Here is an 18548-nt window from a genome sequence, read left to right as displayed (position 1 = left end):
ACTTCTTCTACTTCTTTAAACATTTCTCCTTTCATGAATGTCGCAGGTTTTAAAAAACTTTATACATATAATTAATTGCACAAGAAACAATACAACTAGGGGTGAGCATAACCGGATATCCGGTCCGGTTATAAAATATAAACCGGATATCCGGTTTTTCGGATCACTAAAATTTTATTCCGGTTCCGGTTCCGGTTTAACCGGATATCCGAATATTCGGATATTCTCTTAAATCGGATCGGAAACCGGATTATCCGGATCCGATTGATATATACTCATTTCTTATTATTTTTTGACAAATAATATTAAAAAAAACACTTTTATAGCCTACTATGTGATACCTTTTGCCTATAAAATCGTAAATAGATTCATATTAATATTTGATAAGTGAAATAATAAATAAAATGCAATAAGTATCATCTGACCTAAGTGAATAATAATAATAATAATAATAATAATAATAATAATAATAATAATAATAATAATAATAATAATAATAATAATAATAATAATAATAATAATAATAATAATAATAAGCTAGCATAACATGAGCAATAAATGTGTAAATGATGATTGAATTTGGAAGTCCACAAAAAAGTTATAAAAATACATGTACCATACTTAAAAATATAAAGTGTGTATTCCATATTTGCTTGGCAACGAGACTGAAATAAAAAAGCACTGACATATCAAAGCAAGAATTGGAGGTCGATATTAGCTAAATACATGTAAGCATCAGACTCAACTCTTTTAACTGTGATCGGTATACCGCGTGGGGTGTATTGATATTGTGATGTGTTATAGGAGTATTACATTGGCTGCTTCTAAAAAAATCACGTACTCATGCTTAAATGACGTGAAATTTACAAGATGTAGATTCTTTACAAAACTAAAAATTATTAATATATTATTTATAAAAAAATATTTTATCAAAAATAATAAAACCGGATCGGATTCGGATATCCGATTTCTTATATATATGTAATCCGGATCCGTATCTGAATTTATAGAAAAAAACCGGATCGGATATCCGGTCCGGATTATTCGGATCGGATATCCAAATTTCCGGATTTTTTCAATCGGATACCGGACCGGAAAATCGGATAATCCGGATTTCGGATTTTTATGCTCACCCCTAAATACAACTGAACAATTATATTATATGTTCAATCCACCACAAATGTTTTCAACCAATCAATTTACAAAGAAAAATACTGAACAACCAATCGGAACTTATCATTTACATAGACACGGATTGTGCGAGAATATCATACATATACAAACGTAATGTAAAAAGTAGTGGTATGAATAAGAATAAAAAATAAAAAATAAAAATAAAGAAATAAGATAGAGGAGAAAAAAAATAATAATAGTTTTCAAAAATAATAAAAATAAAAATAGAGGAATAAGATAAAAGGGGGTAAAAAAATAAAAATAGAGGAATAAGAAGATATAAGGGGAGAAAATAGAAGCGCAAGCAGAGATGGCAATGCCTAGTGGTCCAGCAGTAACACCACCGCCCCCGAGCGGCGCAGGTGCATCTAATAACGGCGATTCACATCTCAAGCTCCCCATTCTCACCCCCTCCCGTCCATCTGACGTCATCCTCATCCCCAGCTATTCCCGTAAGTGTTTTGTTTTGTATCTCACTTGTAATTTCTGTTTGGTTTTGATTTTGATTTGAATTTGTATTGTGTTTAGGATGGTTTTCCTGGAAAAATATTGATGAATGTGAAGTAAGGAATTTACCCGAGTTTTTCGAGGAGAGGTCAGCTTCGAAGAATCCTAGGGTTTACAAGTACTACAGAAATTCCATCATTCAAAGCTTCAGACTCAACCCTACCCGCAAAATTACTTTCACCGAGGCTCGCAAAACTATTATCGGGGATGTTGGTTCTGTTCGCCGGGTTTTCGATTTCCTAGAGGCTTGGGGTTTGATTAATTACTTTGGTGCCCCTTCTTCTAAACCTCAAAAGTTGGAAGACAAGGATATCTCAAAGTCTTCCAATGATGGTGGGGCAGTGCCAACTGCTGCTGACTCTACGCCCTCTAAGAAGAGAGTTTGCGGTATTTGCAAGTCTGTTTGCACCATTGCTTGTTTTGCTCGTGACAAGGTGATCATCTCATCTCTACTTGCATACTTGTGTTTGTAAATTTTAGCTTGTGATTGATTTCATATGGATTTTGGAGAAAATTGGTTTAATGAGATGTCATCATATAGTAATTGCCTAATTGGACCGATGAGTTGCATTCTTTATGCAATACACCTGTAGATGCGCCATTGGATGAGTTATTTACTCGGATTTTGAAATTTTGATATGCCATCATTATTGAGGATAATTTAATCATCACACCAACTTTTATGACATATGTTCAAAACCTCATTTAGATTTATTATATGGTACATTCTTTGTATTATTCGAAAAGGTTTAGATGCCATAATGCTTTGAGGTTTAGCTTGCGTTTATGATGTGTTACATATTACAATTATAATTATGTGGCATCAATTTCGGGTCATTTTTTTGCCATTCAAATGGATGTATCAATTATAGAACTACAATTGGTCGCAATAGACAAAATAGTAACAATATTGCTTGAAGATCTAGGAAGCATGAGTGCGGGTGTGAGTACTAGAGTGCGTTGTATGGGGATACGAGAATTTGGAAATTTTAAAAATTTGGAGATTCGGGTGTTTCGGCAAATATTAATATCTTAAATATATATATTTTGCATTTATTTCAAGATTTACATTTATGTATAATCAAATAATCAAATAAATAAGTTCCTTATCTTTAACAAAAATTATTTGATGGCACAGTTTTTGCATTATAAATTGGTTAACTGATTAAGTAATTGACTAATAACATAATAATATTTAACAAGAATTCCCAAGAATCCCCCCGCATGCAAGAATCCCTAAGAATCGAGTGGGGTGAGTGATGAATCCCTCCAAGACTTGAGTGGGGTGAGTGAAGAATCCCTGCTCTTTAGATGAAAATTATGTGCTAGTAAATCAAATATTGTAGTCTGTGACGTAATAATGTTAAAACAGTTACATAAATGACATGTGGTAGTTGGGACCTGCCATGATTGAGCTTCTTTATTTTAGTTCAAGCTTTGGCGCCCGGGATTCTTGGAATCGACTAGTCGACAAGTCGCCCGACTAGTCAAAATACATATATTTATTAGTAATTAAAATATATAATTTAGGTAAACACACATCAGTTTTATAGTTCATATAAAAGCAATAGACAATACGAAAGCAAATAAAAGCATAATACATGAGTGAAATGACTAAAATTCCTTGCGCAAAAACCATTTGATGAGCCAAACTATGAATTGTGGATGAAACCAGAATGCTAGGGTGTACATGAAACAACATATCGTCACTGTAATTTTTTGTTGTTGTGTCAACAGATTATGTTCTCATGGGCGAAGAGCTTGATTCTTATGTTATTATCCACCAAATTCTTTAGTTATTCATAGAATTGAACTATTTTTGTTTTCCGTGTTAACTTCTTTTGTTTCTTTACTAGGTTTTTTCTCTTCATATATGAAAAATCGAATATTTTTGGTTCTTACCAAGGATAATTTATCTGGACAGGACGACGTGACTCTTTGTGCAAGATGCTTTGTTCGTGGTAGTTACAAGGTAGGACCGGGGTCTTCAGATTTCAGAAGAGTTGAGATAAGTGATGAGGAGAAAACAGACTGGACTGACAAAGAAACACTGCACCTTCTTGAAGCTATTATGCATTATCGAGATGACTGGAAGAAGGTTGCAGAACATGTCAATGGTAGAACTGTGAGAGAATGTGTCAGCCATTTTGTAAAGCTTTCTTTTGGGGAGCAATTTGCTGGACCTCTAGATTCTGCTGAGGTCAATGATAATATAATTCAGTCAACTGGCCACACCGGCACAGAGCCTGTGTCACAAACCTCTACAGTCCCACCGGCCAAAAAGATGCGTCTCAGTCCCCTTGCAGACTCAAGCAACCCCATCATGGCTCAGGTAGATTTTTTTAAAAGTAACATCTGCATTTATAAGCATGAGCAGGCAGCTGGTGTTCTATAAAGAAATTGATACATTTAGAAGTTAATTCAAGCGCCCAATTTTATTCGGACTGCTTGAACTCTAGCTCACCATGAGTGTTTTCCACATCCAATGTTGCTATCTAGAAGCCCTTGAATATTTTTATAATCATTTGCAACCAAGAGATTGCATAACATGCTAGCAAGGAAGCCAAATTGAATTTATCGTAGTTTTTAGGTGATTCCCAGTTTAAATCTTAGTACATGAACAATCTATTTAAACTTCTCTTAAATATATGTTTCTCAGGCTGCTTTCCTCTCAGCTCTGGTAGGCGTTGATGTGGCGGAAGCAGCTGCTCATGCTGCTATATTGGCTTTGCACGATGACTTTAATGGTACCAATTTTAAGGAGAAGATTGGATCTTGTACTGGTGGTAATACTAGACACGAAGGTAACATCATTGTTCTCAATAGTTTTGTCTTGATTTTGTTTCGTTTGACACGACTTAAAAATGTATGTCTACTTCACTGATACATTGTCCCTCGGGATTCTCTCCTTTGTTAAATATGTGCATATCCAGTTCCTTTTTAAGAATTAGAACTTACAACTGTTAGAGCCTCTGAGTGAATTACACCTTGTAAAATAAGTTGTGTGCATCATTAGATACGACCTGAAATATAATCTACTAATATCTCCCTCGGTAAGGATCTCACTTTAGAAATATTAATAGCCAAATAGGAGGATCTCAGAAGAACCTTGAAGTCACCTTGTCCTAAAGATGAGAACTCATAAATTGGGATTTCAATAGATCATAATTTTCTAAAGTAGCATCTTTAAGATAGTGAACTTTACCATCAACTAGTACTTTCAACACTTGTACTCCTGACCAGCATTGTTTGAGCAACTGTTCGGGCTGCAAGAGGAGTTCCCAACCATCTGAAATGGGCTAAAGTGCTGGGTAAGAGGGAGCGGAGATCCCTGTAGCAGGACCATTAGAGACATGTGAAAGGCATGATGTTTTTTTTTTGCTTCTGAGGGAGCTCTAATTTATTTGCAACTGGCCCAGTCTTCTCCAAAATTTGGTAAGGTCGAAAACATCCAGGTCAAAGCTTCTCCAAACGTTGTTTTAAGAAGGATTTCTGGAAGGTTGAATTTATAATGAGACATAATCACTAACAGCAAATGAGAGGTCTCTGCGATGTTTATCCTCTTGACGTTTAACACATGACTGTGCTTTGTAAATATTCTTGTTCAGAAGTTTCAACATACCATCAAGTCACGACTTAGTCTTCAAGCTCATCATTAACAGTCTGCCTTTAGGAAAAGGATGCAATAGGGAAGGGTCTACCATAAACAAGGTGAATGGGAGTGGTGTTAGCAGAAGTGTGAAAGCTTCTTTTTTTTTTTTTGGGTACAAGTATTCAGCCATGCAGAGAAGAATTCTATTTTTTGGTGGTTCATGGTATATCACTTCAGAAACACCTCAAAACATCTATCAACGACCTTTGTTTTGACCATCTGTTTAAGGATGCTCAGAGGTACTCATTTGGAATTTAGCATGATTTAGATGAAACAAATCTTGTGAAAAGGAGCTCAGAAGAATAGAATTTTAAACTGAAACAACCGAACAAGGCTTGCCATGTTAACGCACTACATCTTTGCACAAATACCAGCCACTGTTTTTGCAGTAAACAGATGAGATAGAGGCAGAAAATGACTGTAATTACTAAAGCTGTCAACCACCACCAGGCTAGTTTAATCCCCTCATGACTTTGGTTACCAAGCACAAATTTCAAGAAATATTTTCCAGATTCTCTCTGAAATGGGTGAAGGCTGCAACGAGCAACCTGGTGCTAATATATTATATTTAGTTATTTGGCAACACTGACAAATGCTGAACTAAAAGTTTGACATCGCTCTTTGTGCCAGGCCAAAAGAAATTAAAAGGTTTGACATCGCTTTTTGTTCCAGGCCATAAGTAATTAATTATTATCGTCTTTATAGTATTTAAATATCCTGTGTCCTCCTGTTGGGCTCTCACGTGCTTCAGTCAATAAAGCAGACTGGAAGTTTGAAATGGAAAGAATGAGTGGCTAACTCTTTAAGGAAAGTTTACCAGGAATCCACTGAATTAGGCTTGTACCTGGAACAATTTTGCGGGTCTGCAATAATAGTTATCTAGGAAGCATGAGGGCAGGTGCGGGGTGGGCAATATGGTGTGTGCAGTGCAGTGGTACGGGGATATAGAAATTCGACAAATCTGAAAAATAGGGATTCAGGTGGGGGGCTTTGGCAAATATTAGAAACAAAATATATATATGTGGATGTATATCAAGAATTAAAATTATATCTAAACTAAGTAGCCATATAGATAAGTTCATTATCCTTGATAAATTATAAAAATTTACTTAGAAACACAAATGCTGCATTATAAGGTAGTTAATCGATGAAGTAATCAATTAATTACTTCATTAATTAATTAACAAGAATCCCGCACCCCTAAGAATCCCCAATTTTAAAGATTGCAGCGGCGGTGAGTAATATGTAGGATATAGTGTAGAGATCCTACTATAATGCAATTTGCAATTCTGAAATTCAAGAGAACTTGGCATGATTAAATAGAAAAAGGCTTCATGATCTCTTTCCTTTCCCTTTCGGTATAAAAATGGTGAAATCAATAGGGAGTAACTTAAGAAGGACATTAGACTATTGAATTGGTGAATTTTAGTTTTTGTTCTATAATATAAATATAGGACAAGATATATCACACCATCTAAAGAAGCACATCATCTAAAGAAGCATCATATTCAACAACAATTGTCAAGAAAATTTTGGTAATTTCAGAATTGGTGCCTTTGTTAATGCTTGCTTAGGTTTTGGAAAGAATTATTTTCTGCTTGTTAAATTCAGCAAACCATCCTTTTTGGTAACTTTGGTGAGTCCGTGAGTGATTTTGCAATGACCCCATAGTTCCATAAAAATCGTCTATAGTATATAGTGAGGCAAAGAAATCCATGGAGCCCCTTGATTTTAGTAGAGACTAGCCACTTAGTCGCAATATCTTTTTTATTTACATCAAACCAAGTCCTTGTTTAGACAACACATTTCTGAAAAACTTACTTGTTGAGCAATGGGGCATTTTTTTAGCATGTGCAGAAAAGCTTGACTGCGCAATAAATCACAAACCATTTAAGTGACGTTTTTGTAGATGAAGAGATGGACTATATACCAGTGTATTGTAAATGACAAAGGATATTAGAACAAAGCACCTTAATTAAGGGCCCACTTGATATTGAAGGACCACCCAAAAGGCAAGACATGAACTCATATGACCAGATTGTGTTTTGGAAGGCTGTTTTATATTTACATTCAGTTTGAAATTGAATTTGGTCATAATCTGAATGATGATCAACTTTTAAGAAGCAGCACTGTTAGTTTATAAAATATCTAATCAACAGTTCGTATGGGGTACTTATGTGGGTTTGTAATGGTATTGAGTTCCTGATAATCGATGGACATTCTCCATGTGTCATTAATTTGAATACTGAAAGGAGATACAAATTGAGTACGTAATTGCAATCCAAAAACTAGGGACTTGGCCTCCCAGTCACTTTACTTATGTTAGACGTAAGAAGCAATATTTATTTTTGAAATCTGTAAGGGAGATGCGGTGGAGTAATTATTTTGGAAATGATTGGTGGGAGCTGATTAATTAGCATTTCAGTTACAGATCTGCTATATATTAGGATGAGGGAATTTTGAAGTAATTCACTTTCCAGTTCAGTTCATTACAGATTTGGAAGGAGGATTTTCTGGACTTAAAAAAGTTTCAGTTTTAGTTTTGGGGACTGGAAATGAGTTGATGTTAGGGTACATATAGAGAGGTGTTCTGCTTGTTTGAGGTATCAATGAATTAGAACTGAAAGTGTGTATGAGGAGAGCTGGTAATCATTTGAATATCAACTATATTAATAGTTTGTCCTTATTGATATCCGCAGATTTAAAAAGATGAGAAAGTAAGTTTGATAGCTGAAATGCTGGCTGGCTGCTGATATTATTTAGCCAAGTATAAGTCCTTTTTCGAGTCCGGTGCTACTGGTTCAAAGGAAAGACAGTAGTTGGCGCTTCCGTGTGGATTATAGGGCCCTAATTCGAGCTACTGTACCAGACAGATTCCCCATCATTAATTAGTTTTTAGCAAGATAGATCTTAAATCAGGGTATCATCCAAAGACTGAGTTCAGTACGGGGCACTACCAGTTCTCATAATGCCGTTTGGTGTTACAAATAGCCCTCCATTTTGAGTCCAGTGGATGAGGTTTTTCTTGAATATCTCTGAAAATTTGTTCTGATTTCTTTGATGACGTCCTTGTTTATAGTCCAACATCTGAAATTCACTCGTACAACTTACAATGTGTTTTTTCAGCCTTACATGCTCATAAACTTTATGCCACTGTATGCCAATCCAAAGAAATGTGTTTTTTTCTTAAACAAGTATTGAGTATCTGGGGTATGTCATTGACGGGACGGGTGTTTCTGCTGATCTTTTCAAATTCAAGCCATTGACTGGCTACAGCCCAAAACACTTAGAGCCTTGCGTGGTTTTCTTGGTTTGAATCTTATTATTGCCATTTTGTGAAAGATTACAGTAAAATTGTGTGGCCTTTGACTCAACAGCTTAACAATGATGCTTTTAGTTGGAACGAAGAAGCCTTACTTTATATGTTGATGTTTCATAGTGCGTACTATAGTGCTTACTGCTCAACGTAGCTTCAAATTTTTACTTGACCAACTACCAATGAGTTGTTGATGGTGAGCACTTGAGGTAGAACCACTAGAGGTGCGTAGGGTCTGTTCATCCAGTCAGCTTGGACAGGCAGGTACAGAGGTACTTATTCGATGGAATTGCTAGCTTTTGATGATTCCTGGGAACAATTTGAGGTCATTTTGGAACAATGTCCTTAATTTAACCCTGACAACAAGGTTCAAGTGGCAGGTATGTTAAGCCTCCTACTCTCTTTACTTATGTTAGGCGTAAGAAATACTAGTTATTGTCGAAATCTGGAAGGGAGGAATTGTTGGAGTAATTACTTTGGGAAGGATTGGTGGGAGCTGATTAGTATGCATTTCAGTTACAAATCTGCTATTTATTAGAATAGGAGGGATTTCTGGAGTAATTCACTTTCCAGTTTATTACATATTTGGAAGGAGGATTTTCTGGACTTGATAAAGTTTCGGTCATGGGGACAGGCAATGGGTTGATTTTAGGGTATATATAGAGAGGTATTCTGCATGTTCGAGGTATCCATGAATTAGAATTGAAAGTGTGTTTCAGGAGACCGGGTGTTCTTTTGAATATCACCTATGGTAAATTGGTAATAGTGTCTGCTGAATTAATAAATGCTTCCCAGATAACTTCCAGATTGCACTTTCTCCAGTTTATCTGTATATACATATACAGATTTAAAAGGTATATACTATACAACAGGTATTAACAAACTGCTATCAATTAATATCAAAATTTCGTGCTTCTTTAACAATTCCTTTCAATTTCATTTGGTGCCTGACGTTCGACCCTAGAATGAATGAAGAGAGATATCAGCCTGCAGCTCATTGTTAATAACCTCCTCTCCATATTAAGTATAATCAAATTCGTTCAGTGGATCAGCTCATGTATTAACTTTCAAGATCTTTATGTTCATGTTTTGCAAAGGTGGCCTGGCATGAACTTCTCCACACGTATAACAGATCATCTTATCTCTATTTCTCAGTCTCTCTAAATCCCATTGATTTCAAGAAGAGATTTGTGCAGGGAAGTTTGGCATTGGGGACACGGGTGCATTCAAGCTTGTTGACAAGAGAGGCCGTGAGCCAGAAAAACACGTATCTCAAGTAGAATTATTAAGAGGATCGGGTTGGGTTAATTGACCCTGATGCTTTTTGTCCATGGTTCAAAATACTTTAAGCTTTGTATATCCCTAGGTTCTGAGCTCAACGCCGCCCTTTAACTCTTCCTTAACCTATTGCAGAAAGACTTCCAGCAGATGATGCTCAGGCCAATTTTTGATTCTCGCTAAACGTTTTGCAAAGTTGTGTTGATACTCTTGCACTGATCCTCTCTGTTTGTTTTATGCCCCATTTAGAAATTTAGACCATAATGTTCTTGGAGCAACTTTGTGAGTTTTTCACAATATAACAAGGTAGTTTCGTGCTAAATGAAGATAAGAGATCAATTGCATCTGTGGTTTGATAATTACGAATGTATATCTCAGCCTTCAGAATCCATCCTGGAAATTCAGGGAGTGTTATATTCATCTGATCCTCAAATAGCCGTCTTTCCTTCGCCATGTTTGCTTCGTTCATTACCATTGATGTTGGTGGAAGAACCTTGAAGGGTAGCTATATCAGTGTACAGAATGTTACAACTGAGAAGCTATGTCAAAAAGCTGTAGAGAACATTCCTGGCCAAGATTGATGGTTTTGTTGATTAGAGGAGTGTGTACCATCTCTTGACCTTGCTTTGATGCCGATATGAATTTGTAAGATAGTACAAGAAATATTATGTACTAATACCTTCCTGAGTATGAATCTCACTTGAGAAATGTTAGTAGCCAAATAGGAGAATTCGAAAGAACTAATTCACTCATATCTCTAATGATTTTACAATGTGAGTGAATCATTTATAGACTAGATACATAACAAATTAGACAATTAGAGAATTACTACTGAATAAACAACCCCAATCAAATGTAAAAAGAAAATGTGCAGCATACTCGACAAAAAAAGTAGACAGACTCAACCTAGGAAGCATGGACTGTTCGTTTTGGCTGCCGTATGCAAGTCTGACTTACCTGACTTGACTTGGGAACTCGGCCCCGACTCGGCTGAGTGCGTAGCAAACTTGCTAGGTGGAGAGTCGGGAAAAACAGGGCTGGACTCTGCCTCGACTCGGGGCAGACACGTTTCGGACTCGGGTTCGGCCCAAGTAATAAAAGTCCAATCCAAGTAAGAAAAAGCCCAACCCAATGTCTTTGTAACTCAATTTAATAGCAGCCGCCTATAGCCACCTACACACACACACACACACACACACACACACACACACACACACACACCCCTACCTTCTACAGACCTTATCATCTTTGCCTCTATAACCTTATCATCTCTGAAACTCAATGAACCCACACACACACACCCATACCAACGTACAATGAGTGTTTTACATATCCAAATTTTATAATGAATATATTTTTTTATTAATTATTATTATTATTTTATTTGCTGGGTCCCGTATCCATGACTCTTCGACGTTTGGCGAATCCCTGAGTCCCCTTTCCCGAGTCCTGTGTCACCGTATTCGTTCTTCCTAGGACTCAACAAATAGATAGGCGCAAACCTCTGGTGACTTTTACTGGTTGAGTATTGTAGGGAAGTCTTATCAGCTGGTAATTGCACTTGAAAGTAGGCGGTTGATTTAATTTCCTTTTAGGATTTCTAGAGTTTAATTTTAACTGGCAAGTGGGGTTTGCTGTCGGTTGGACTTGCTAAACATAGAGGCTCTCTTTTGTAATACTTTTCAATCCGTTGCAGAAACAGTAAATTTGTTTATGTTGCATTAATGATTGTCCATTGTGGATAAATCTTATTGAGAATTTTTCCCCGAGGCCTGCAATACTTATAAAATATTACAGAGATCTTAATTTTCATGTTGTAGCTAGATAATCTGCCATACTTTTCCAAGCAGGTAGAGCATAAAATTCACCTAATGGTATGCCATTGATGCAGAAATAGGCTTGACCTGAAATTGCCAATTTATGAGAAACGATACACATGATTATGATTATCAATATCTACATTTGCTTCACTGGCATGGAGATGCGTTCTTTGACCTAGGCCAAAAGAAAAACTTTAATAAAAATCCACAGATTCATCTGTGGTGGTCAAATTGTTTCAGTTTTTTTACGTCACCCGTGTTCTATTACTGCCTAAATCTTTAAAAACAGAATTCGACTTGACATTGCTTCTTCAATTAAGATCTTTTGACCACGACTGTCACTTTGATCCTGGTGTCATCAGTTCTAAGATAATTCTTTCTTTAAATATAGAACCGTGTCTTGAATCTGACCGTGATGCCCCCACAGTTGCTCCTATAGAAGCCTTTGACGAGGCACGGTTGCAGCTTACTAAGGAGGAAGCTGAGTTAGAAAGATCAATATCTGGCATATCAGTGCAGGTACTCACGATTCTGTGTTACGACTTCTGCTCTTTAATAGTAAAGTTGAATTATGAACTTTTATATTTTATGTTTTATTCCTACTCATTGACCACTTCAGATGGAGGAATTCCAAAACAAGATGATGCAGTTTGGAAAGTTTGATTTAGAAGTGGAGAAAGAGTCCAAACAGCTAGAGCAACTCACTAATCTACTATTTGCTGATCAGCTAGCCCTTCATTTTCATAAAAAGGCAGGATCAAAATCGCATGCAGTACCTGAAGATTTCAAAGCAGGACAGACATTATGATCTTGTCTTCTTTTACTCCTTGCCTTTGGCTTGTAATTGATTCTTTGGGCCAAATGTATGGAGGGAAATGTCACATGGCCTTGGCTTACTGTAATCGGCTTCTTGTTACAAATTAGGTTTGGTTCTATGGCCAAATCCTCCAAAAAAGAAAAACTGAAATCAGTTTGGCCTCATCGAAACCTATTTGGACTTCAGAGTTTAGTTTAGATTTGCATCTTGTTTGTTGTTTGTATGGAGAGAAATGTCACATGGCCCTGGGCCCCTTGCATACTGTAATTAGTTTATTGTTACAAATTAGGTTGGTTCTATGGCCCAATCCTCGAAAGAAAAGGAAAAAACTGAAATCAGTTTGGACTCTGTCGAAACTTATTTGGACTTCAGAGTTTAATTTAGATTTGCATCTTGTTTGTTGTTTCTTCATGCACCTATCTCTGTCCTTTTTGGAAATGGTTTTGACAACGGTGTTTGTTAAGTTCAATTTTTGGCGAGTCCATATGCGCACCCAAGCCTTGTTACAAATCAAATGCAAGCTTTCAAATATAATTTTCTATACATAAAGGGCGTTGGTCGTTTTTTAGAAATTAGGTGTGGAAACTCGTGGCAAACAAAATCAGACGTTAATTGGCTGTGGCTCTCTTTTTCACCATTTTAACAAATAATATCTCAAGTATCATTTTTTGTAGAAATGTTTTTTAAATATCACTTCAAAAAGTAATTTGAAGTTGTCTTTAGACAGAACATAAGTGTTAAAAGCTAAAAACAATGCTTAAACCGGTGTTTTGGGTTCAAATCACTATTTTAAGTTGTGTTCTTACTATAAAACGCTATTTTATCTTGAGTGACCTATTAATTTATTTATTTTTAAAACTAAGAACGATGCTTAAACTGGTGTTTTGGGTTCAAAACGCTATTTTAAGTTATGTTTTTTAGTTTTATCTTGGTTACTTGTTCTTTCTTATTTTTTTAAAGTTCAAAATGCTACTTAAAATGGTGCTTTGTGTTCCATACGTTATTTGAAGTCGTGTTTTGGTGCAGAATGCGACTGAATTATCAAAATTATTTTTAAGAAAGAAAAAGAAAAAGATTAAAGAAAAGATAAAACAAAACTTGAGATTGCGGGGGTAAATTTTACGTGACGTCATGTGTGATATATATGACGATTTTTTAGGTCATAATATTTAGGACATTTTAATTTTAAATTATGATATAACTTAATTAACTAGTTTTAAGTTATTTTTAATATTTGTGTAATATCTTTTTACAATTATATATATATATTTAATGTAATTAGGAGTTGTACACTTTATTATCTTTATTTTAATTGTTACCTTCATATATGCTATATCTATAACAATTAGGACCGTGTTTGTTTAAACTTCTATGTTCGAATTTTAAATCAATTTCAACACTAAGTTGAAAAATGTCTGTTTGTGGGTTTCGCGAACATGAATCTTTGTCTGTTTATGACTTGTTATCCCAAGTAAGCACATGGAGTTTCATAATCATTTAAATAAAGCACTTGGAGTTTCATAATCATCATTCAAATAAAAGTTGGGTTATGTCAGTTTGCTGCACCCACGTAGATTCTTCACCCAACATAAATTTCCCACGGCAGGACTGAAAATCTGATCAAAAATTATCTAGTAATTTTTTTTCCAAACAGTAGATTTTAACCAGAAAACTGCTTATAGAAAAAACAAATTTCCCATTCTTTTGCAAAAATATTTTTTTTTATAATATAACTCATATGCAAACATCAAAATAAAAATTATCAAATAATTATATAATTTCCACAACAACATCCTTTTTCACCCCCACTTTTCCCAACAACAAAGCATCTTTTAACATTTTTTTAATACACTCACATACCGGGTTTTTACCTTATGTTCCATTGGTCTTGAGAGAGCCATCTCCATTAGTAAGACATCTCAACTTAAACATGGAAACCGGGACCTAATACAAAATAAGACTGCAGTACATGCACGCTCAGGCAGAAAGATAAGACCACACTCTGGTTCCTGATATATGACATGGCTAGCGTCTAAGAAAACACAGAAGTGTAAAATACACATTCGCAAGATATCCTACTTCTTAGCTCTCTTCAGCAGAAAACGCAGAGAAAACATTCCAAGAGCTGTAGTCTGCAAGAACCAACCCCGTGAATTTGCTGGATCTACTCTTTTTGCTAATTGATAAGCATAAACACCTTCACCAATATGAGCTGCTGAGGCCAGAAAGAAAACCACCCTTATACCCCACAGAGAACGGAAAACAAAAAGAGCTATAGCCCTGATTAGCGGCACAGGACCTATATCTGGCAAGTAAGCTGCAGCAAACACGGCCAGCATGCCACCCAGTACTAAAATCCAAGTGATTAAAGTAGGCCCATCCAGACTTTTTAGTTTCTTGTCCTGCCAGTATGAGATGGTCTCAGCCATACCCTCCTGAGGATTCACGAGGGGGATATAACCCAATTCCTGTCTCGCTTTTAACAAAGAGAAGTAATGGGTAACACCAACCTGTCATAGTTTGGGGAATATAGATATAGATATAAGTACAAAGATGCCCATACCTTGGCTTTAAGATAATCAATAATTCGTGTCCAGAAAACCATGCCAGATTTTGTAAGCTAGTTATGTGATTATGTTTATTAAATGGCATCACAACGCAGAACTACAAATTTTGGGTCATTTCCTCAGTTGCCTTCATTTCACCCTGTTGTGAATTGGATTCCTTAAATGTCGTATGAAGTACAAACAACACCCACGTTAACATAGTCTACACATGAAGGCGCTGATGTACAAAACCATATCCTTACTTTCATAAAGGGAGGCTGTTTTGAACGTTTAAATCCATGCTCTAGACTATGGTGCAAGCACGACCTTTGAGAATATAATTTCTTATCTCAGAATAATATCAATGGCAAGTGGCAAATCAAGGTGACAATGGTACCTTACAACAGTCTTTTAGATCAGGCAGGGAGTTTGGACCTCCCCATTACACTTACTTTTAATTTTTAAAATCCTATAGTCTGTAGCAATTCTTATAGCATCTAATGTTTGTCGGTAATGATGATTTTTTTTTTTTTTGGATTAGTCACTATGTAATCAATTAAAAAAATATTAATTGAGTGAATTTACTGACTAAATGTTGTTTGTAAATGGACTAGCAAGGCTTTTAGCGAAACAAACCTTGTGGACTTCAGTGGGTAGCATCAATGGTTCAGGAAGCCACCATTTATTTAACCATGGATACATGATAGTGTACAAAGCCCAAAAAAACTTTCCCAACAGAAGTGCGTGAGGAACCGCTAGCGATGCAGTTGGCATGTCATATTCCAAGCTCTGGAGCAATGGGCGAAGAAATACAAAAGTATTTACAGGTGCTCCTGTATGGATGTCAGATAATAAGAGAAAGACAATGTCAAGTGTAAGCCATTGGACAATCACGAGGAACAAAACTAGCTCATTATTCATCATATAAACAAGTATGAGCAGAACAATAAAGTTCACCATCTGATATAAAATATGGTTGACCAGCAGCAACTGGCTGACTTCCTCTCCCTGGAATATCATCTAAAAGTCCCATGCTCGCCATTATTAGAGCCAGTACCAGGTTATCCACATACACCCAATCTGATTTCACGTTCGCTTCACCAATTTTAAATGGTAGTAGGCCTAGCTTGGCGAGATTTACAATCCTAGGCAAATGTCTCTGTTCACCTGGACCATATATAGCAGCTGGACGAATTGCACAGGTGTACAGGCATTTCCCCTTTTTTTCTCTACATAACATATATATAATCACAACTTTTGTCAACAAATTATAAAGCATATAATAATCCTTGAAAGTGGTCAAGACATTTTCATGAGATTATTTTAAGGGATTAGATCATGGCAATGAGCAGCGATAAAAATCAGTGAGTGGATAATGGTTCTTGCAAACAAACATTTCCCTAAACAAGAAATGTGGAGGATTTGTGCTTACTTAAATGGACGCCCATTACTTTTCAGAATTAACTGCTCTGCAATAGCTTTGCTACGGCCATATGGATCAACATGATCTTCCATAGGGAAATATGGTAAAGTTTCATTACCATTAACAATCTCCTTTCCCCCAAACACTACATTATATGTGCTCACATATAAAAGTCTATTAATCCCATGTTGGATGCAAGCATCGAGAACATGACAAGTACCATTAATATTGACCTCATCAACGCGACCATATTGCAGCATTTCTTTCCCAGACATGCCAAATGAAGCAAGGTGGAACACACAGTCTGCCCCACGCAATGCTCTGTCAACATCCTTTTTTTGGGTGATATCCCCTACAATATATTCAAAAGATACAACAGATTACAAATAGATTACTCTAACTTTGAAAATGGTAAACTACATAAATTAATATAATCCTGATCCTCTAGTTCAGCAATAGAAGAGGGAGGAGGCTAGAAAAATAGAAGTTGTGTTTGATATTATAAGAGCATATCCAATAGGCTCTTCAAACAAGTTTTTAAGTTTAAATTAAAGAAGATGTGAAAATTAGTGCTCTAATAGGCTCCTAATGACTCTTTATAAGTTTAAGAGTCTCCTCTGTCTTCTCTCTTTGATACTCTTAACTTATTATTCTTAAATATAATATTCACTTCCATGCATATTTCTATTCACTTCTCCAACTTTTCCCTCAAATAATAATAAGATATAAATAGAGAGCAAAAGTAATAACTTGCTAGGAGCAACATATTATATTATATTTTCAAAAGATGATTCAAGAGCCTATTGGAAATGCTCTAAATTTCAAGGAATGAGGGGATGAAAAGCCTGGAGTTTTAGTAAAATCATGTGCATAACAATAATAGTTATAAATAAAATTAGCACATCCCAAAACAAAGCTATTATCCTCTTTTATATATCTAATATCATTAATCTCTAAATCTAATACCACAACAAGAGGTACATTGAGCAAATTTATTCATACAAAAAGTCCTACCCCTACCATCTGTTTATAAATTATAATTTTGAGAGGATGTTTTGGTCGTTTAGCCCTATCATATTTATCACTACATATTAATGGCTCATATCTATTAAAGTTTACTTAATACATGTATCGCGAATAAACAACTAAACAAGTGCATCAAACTAAGAATAATTTAGGCAATTGAGATTGTTGTAGCAATCATCAAAACATAGGAAGTGTAATGAAAAAGAAGATAACAACCTTGAATACATTTGACGCCATTTTGGATAAGGCGGCGAGAAGAAGAAGAGTCGGAAACCAGGTCAAAAGCCGTAACACGAGCAGCACCTCTCCTTATAAGCTCAATACACAGCGCTGATCCCACGAAACCAACACCTCCGGTCACCACAAAGCTCTTCCCTTCTATCCCCTCATTCTCGCTCAGATGCATCTTTTCTTTGATTCGATTCTTTTTCTATACACAGATATCCTAATTCAAGTTGTGATCAATGCTTATTCAACATTTCAATTTTCAACTACTACCCTTCTCTCGTTACTGTCGTTTACTCCAGCCCTCTCTCTCCTATACCCCGCGTTGGGTTAGCAGCATCTTGGGTCACACAGACTTTTCACAGACTCTTTTTTCGTTGTCTAAAATGTTACTCTTTCGTATATAATCATTTTTTATATTTATAATTTTTTTAAACTTTAGTTTAATCGAATTCCAAATCTTAAAATATACTAGCTTATAGCCCGTGCAAGGCACGGGAGCTTTTTAATTATTTATAAATTTTTTAAATATATTGTAAGTGGTGTGGAAGAATTTAATTTATATATAATAAATTAAAATTTTTAATTAAATAAAATTTGAAATTATGATTTGTTTGTAATTCAGAATATTGTAAAAATATATAGGTTCTACTTTTCAGACTTGTTTTTTAAAAGAAACACTGTTTACACATGTTGGATCATCCGACAGTGACGATGCAGTATAAAATACACCATCACAGTCATTAATGGCTTCAAATAAACTAT

General features: G+C 35.7%; 2 protein-coding genes across 3 annotated transcripts; one reads left to right on the top strand and one right to left on the bottom strand.

The window, feature by feature from the left end:
* Positions 1-1439: 1439 nt before the first annotated feature.
* LOC108227979 (SWI/SNF complex subunit SWI3B) lies at positions 1440-12954 on the top strand. 2 transcript variants are annotated; one of them, XM_017403407.2, is made up of 6 exons: positions 1440-1625; positions 1702-2114; positions 3605-4012; positions 4340-4484; positions 12174-12265; positions 12366-12954. In XM_017403407.2, exons 1-6 carry the CDS (start codon positions 1484-1486, stop codon positions 12552-12554), a joined length of 1389 nt encoding a protein of 462 aa, XP_017258896.1. In that variant the 5' UTR covers positions 1440-1483; the 3' UTR covers positions 12555-12954. The 2 variants fall into 2 exon arrangements, with proteins under 2 accessions (XP_017258896.1, XP_017258895.1); XM_017403406.2 differs by having other exon boundaries at positions 12138-12265.
* A 1352-nt stretch (positions 12955-14306) lies between these two features.
* Positions 14307-18166, bottom strand: LOC108224400 (uncharacterized). The gene is made up of 5 exons (XM_017399002.2): positions 17775-18166; positions 16542-16884; positions 16067-16338; positions 15746-15942; positions 14307-15073 (listed from the first exon to the last, which is right to left on the bottom strand). Exons 1-5 carry the CDS (start codon positions 17962-17964, stop codon positions 14639-14641), a joined length of 1437 nt encoding a protein of 478 aa, XP_017254491.1. The 5' UTR covers positions 17965-18166; the 3' UTR covers positions 14307-14638.
* Positions 18167-18548: the final 382 nt, after the last annotated feature.

Source organism: Daucus carota, chromosome 6 (assembly GCF_001625215.2).
Source record: "Daucus carota subsp. sativus chromosome 6, DH1 v3.0, whole genome shotgun sequence".
NCBI lineage: Eukaryota > Viridiplantae > Streptophyta > Magnoliopsida > Apiales > Apiaceae > Daucus > Daucus carota.
This window is presented reverse-complemented; position numbering and strand designations above follow the sequence as displayed.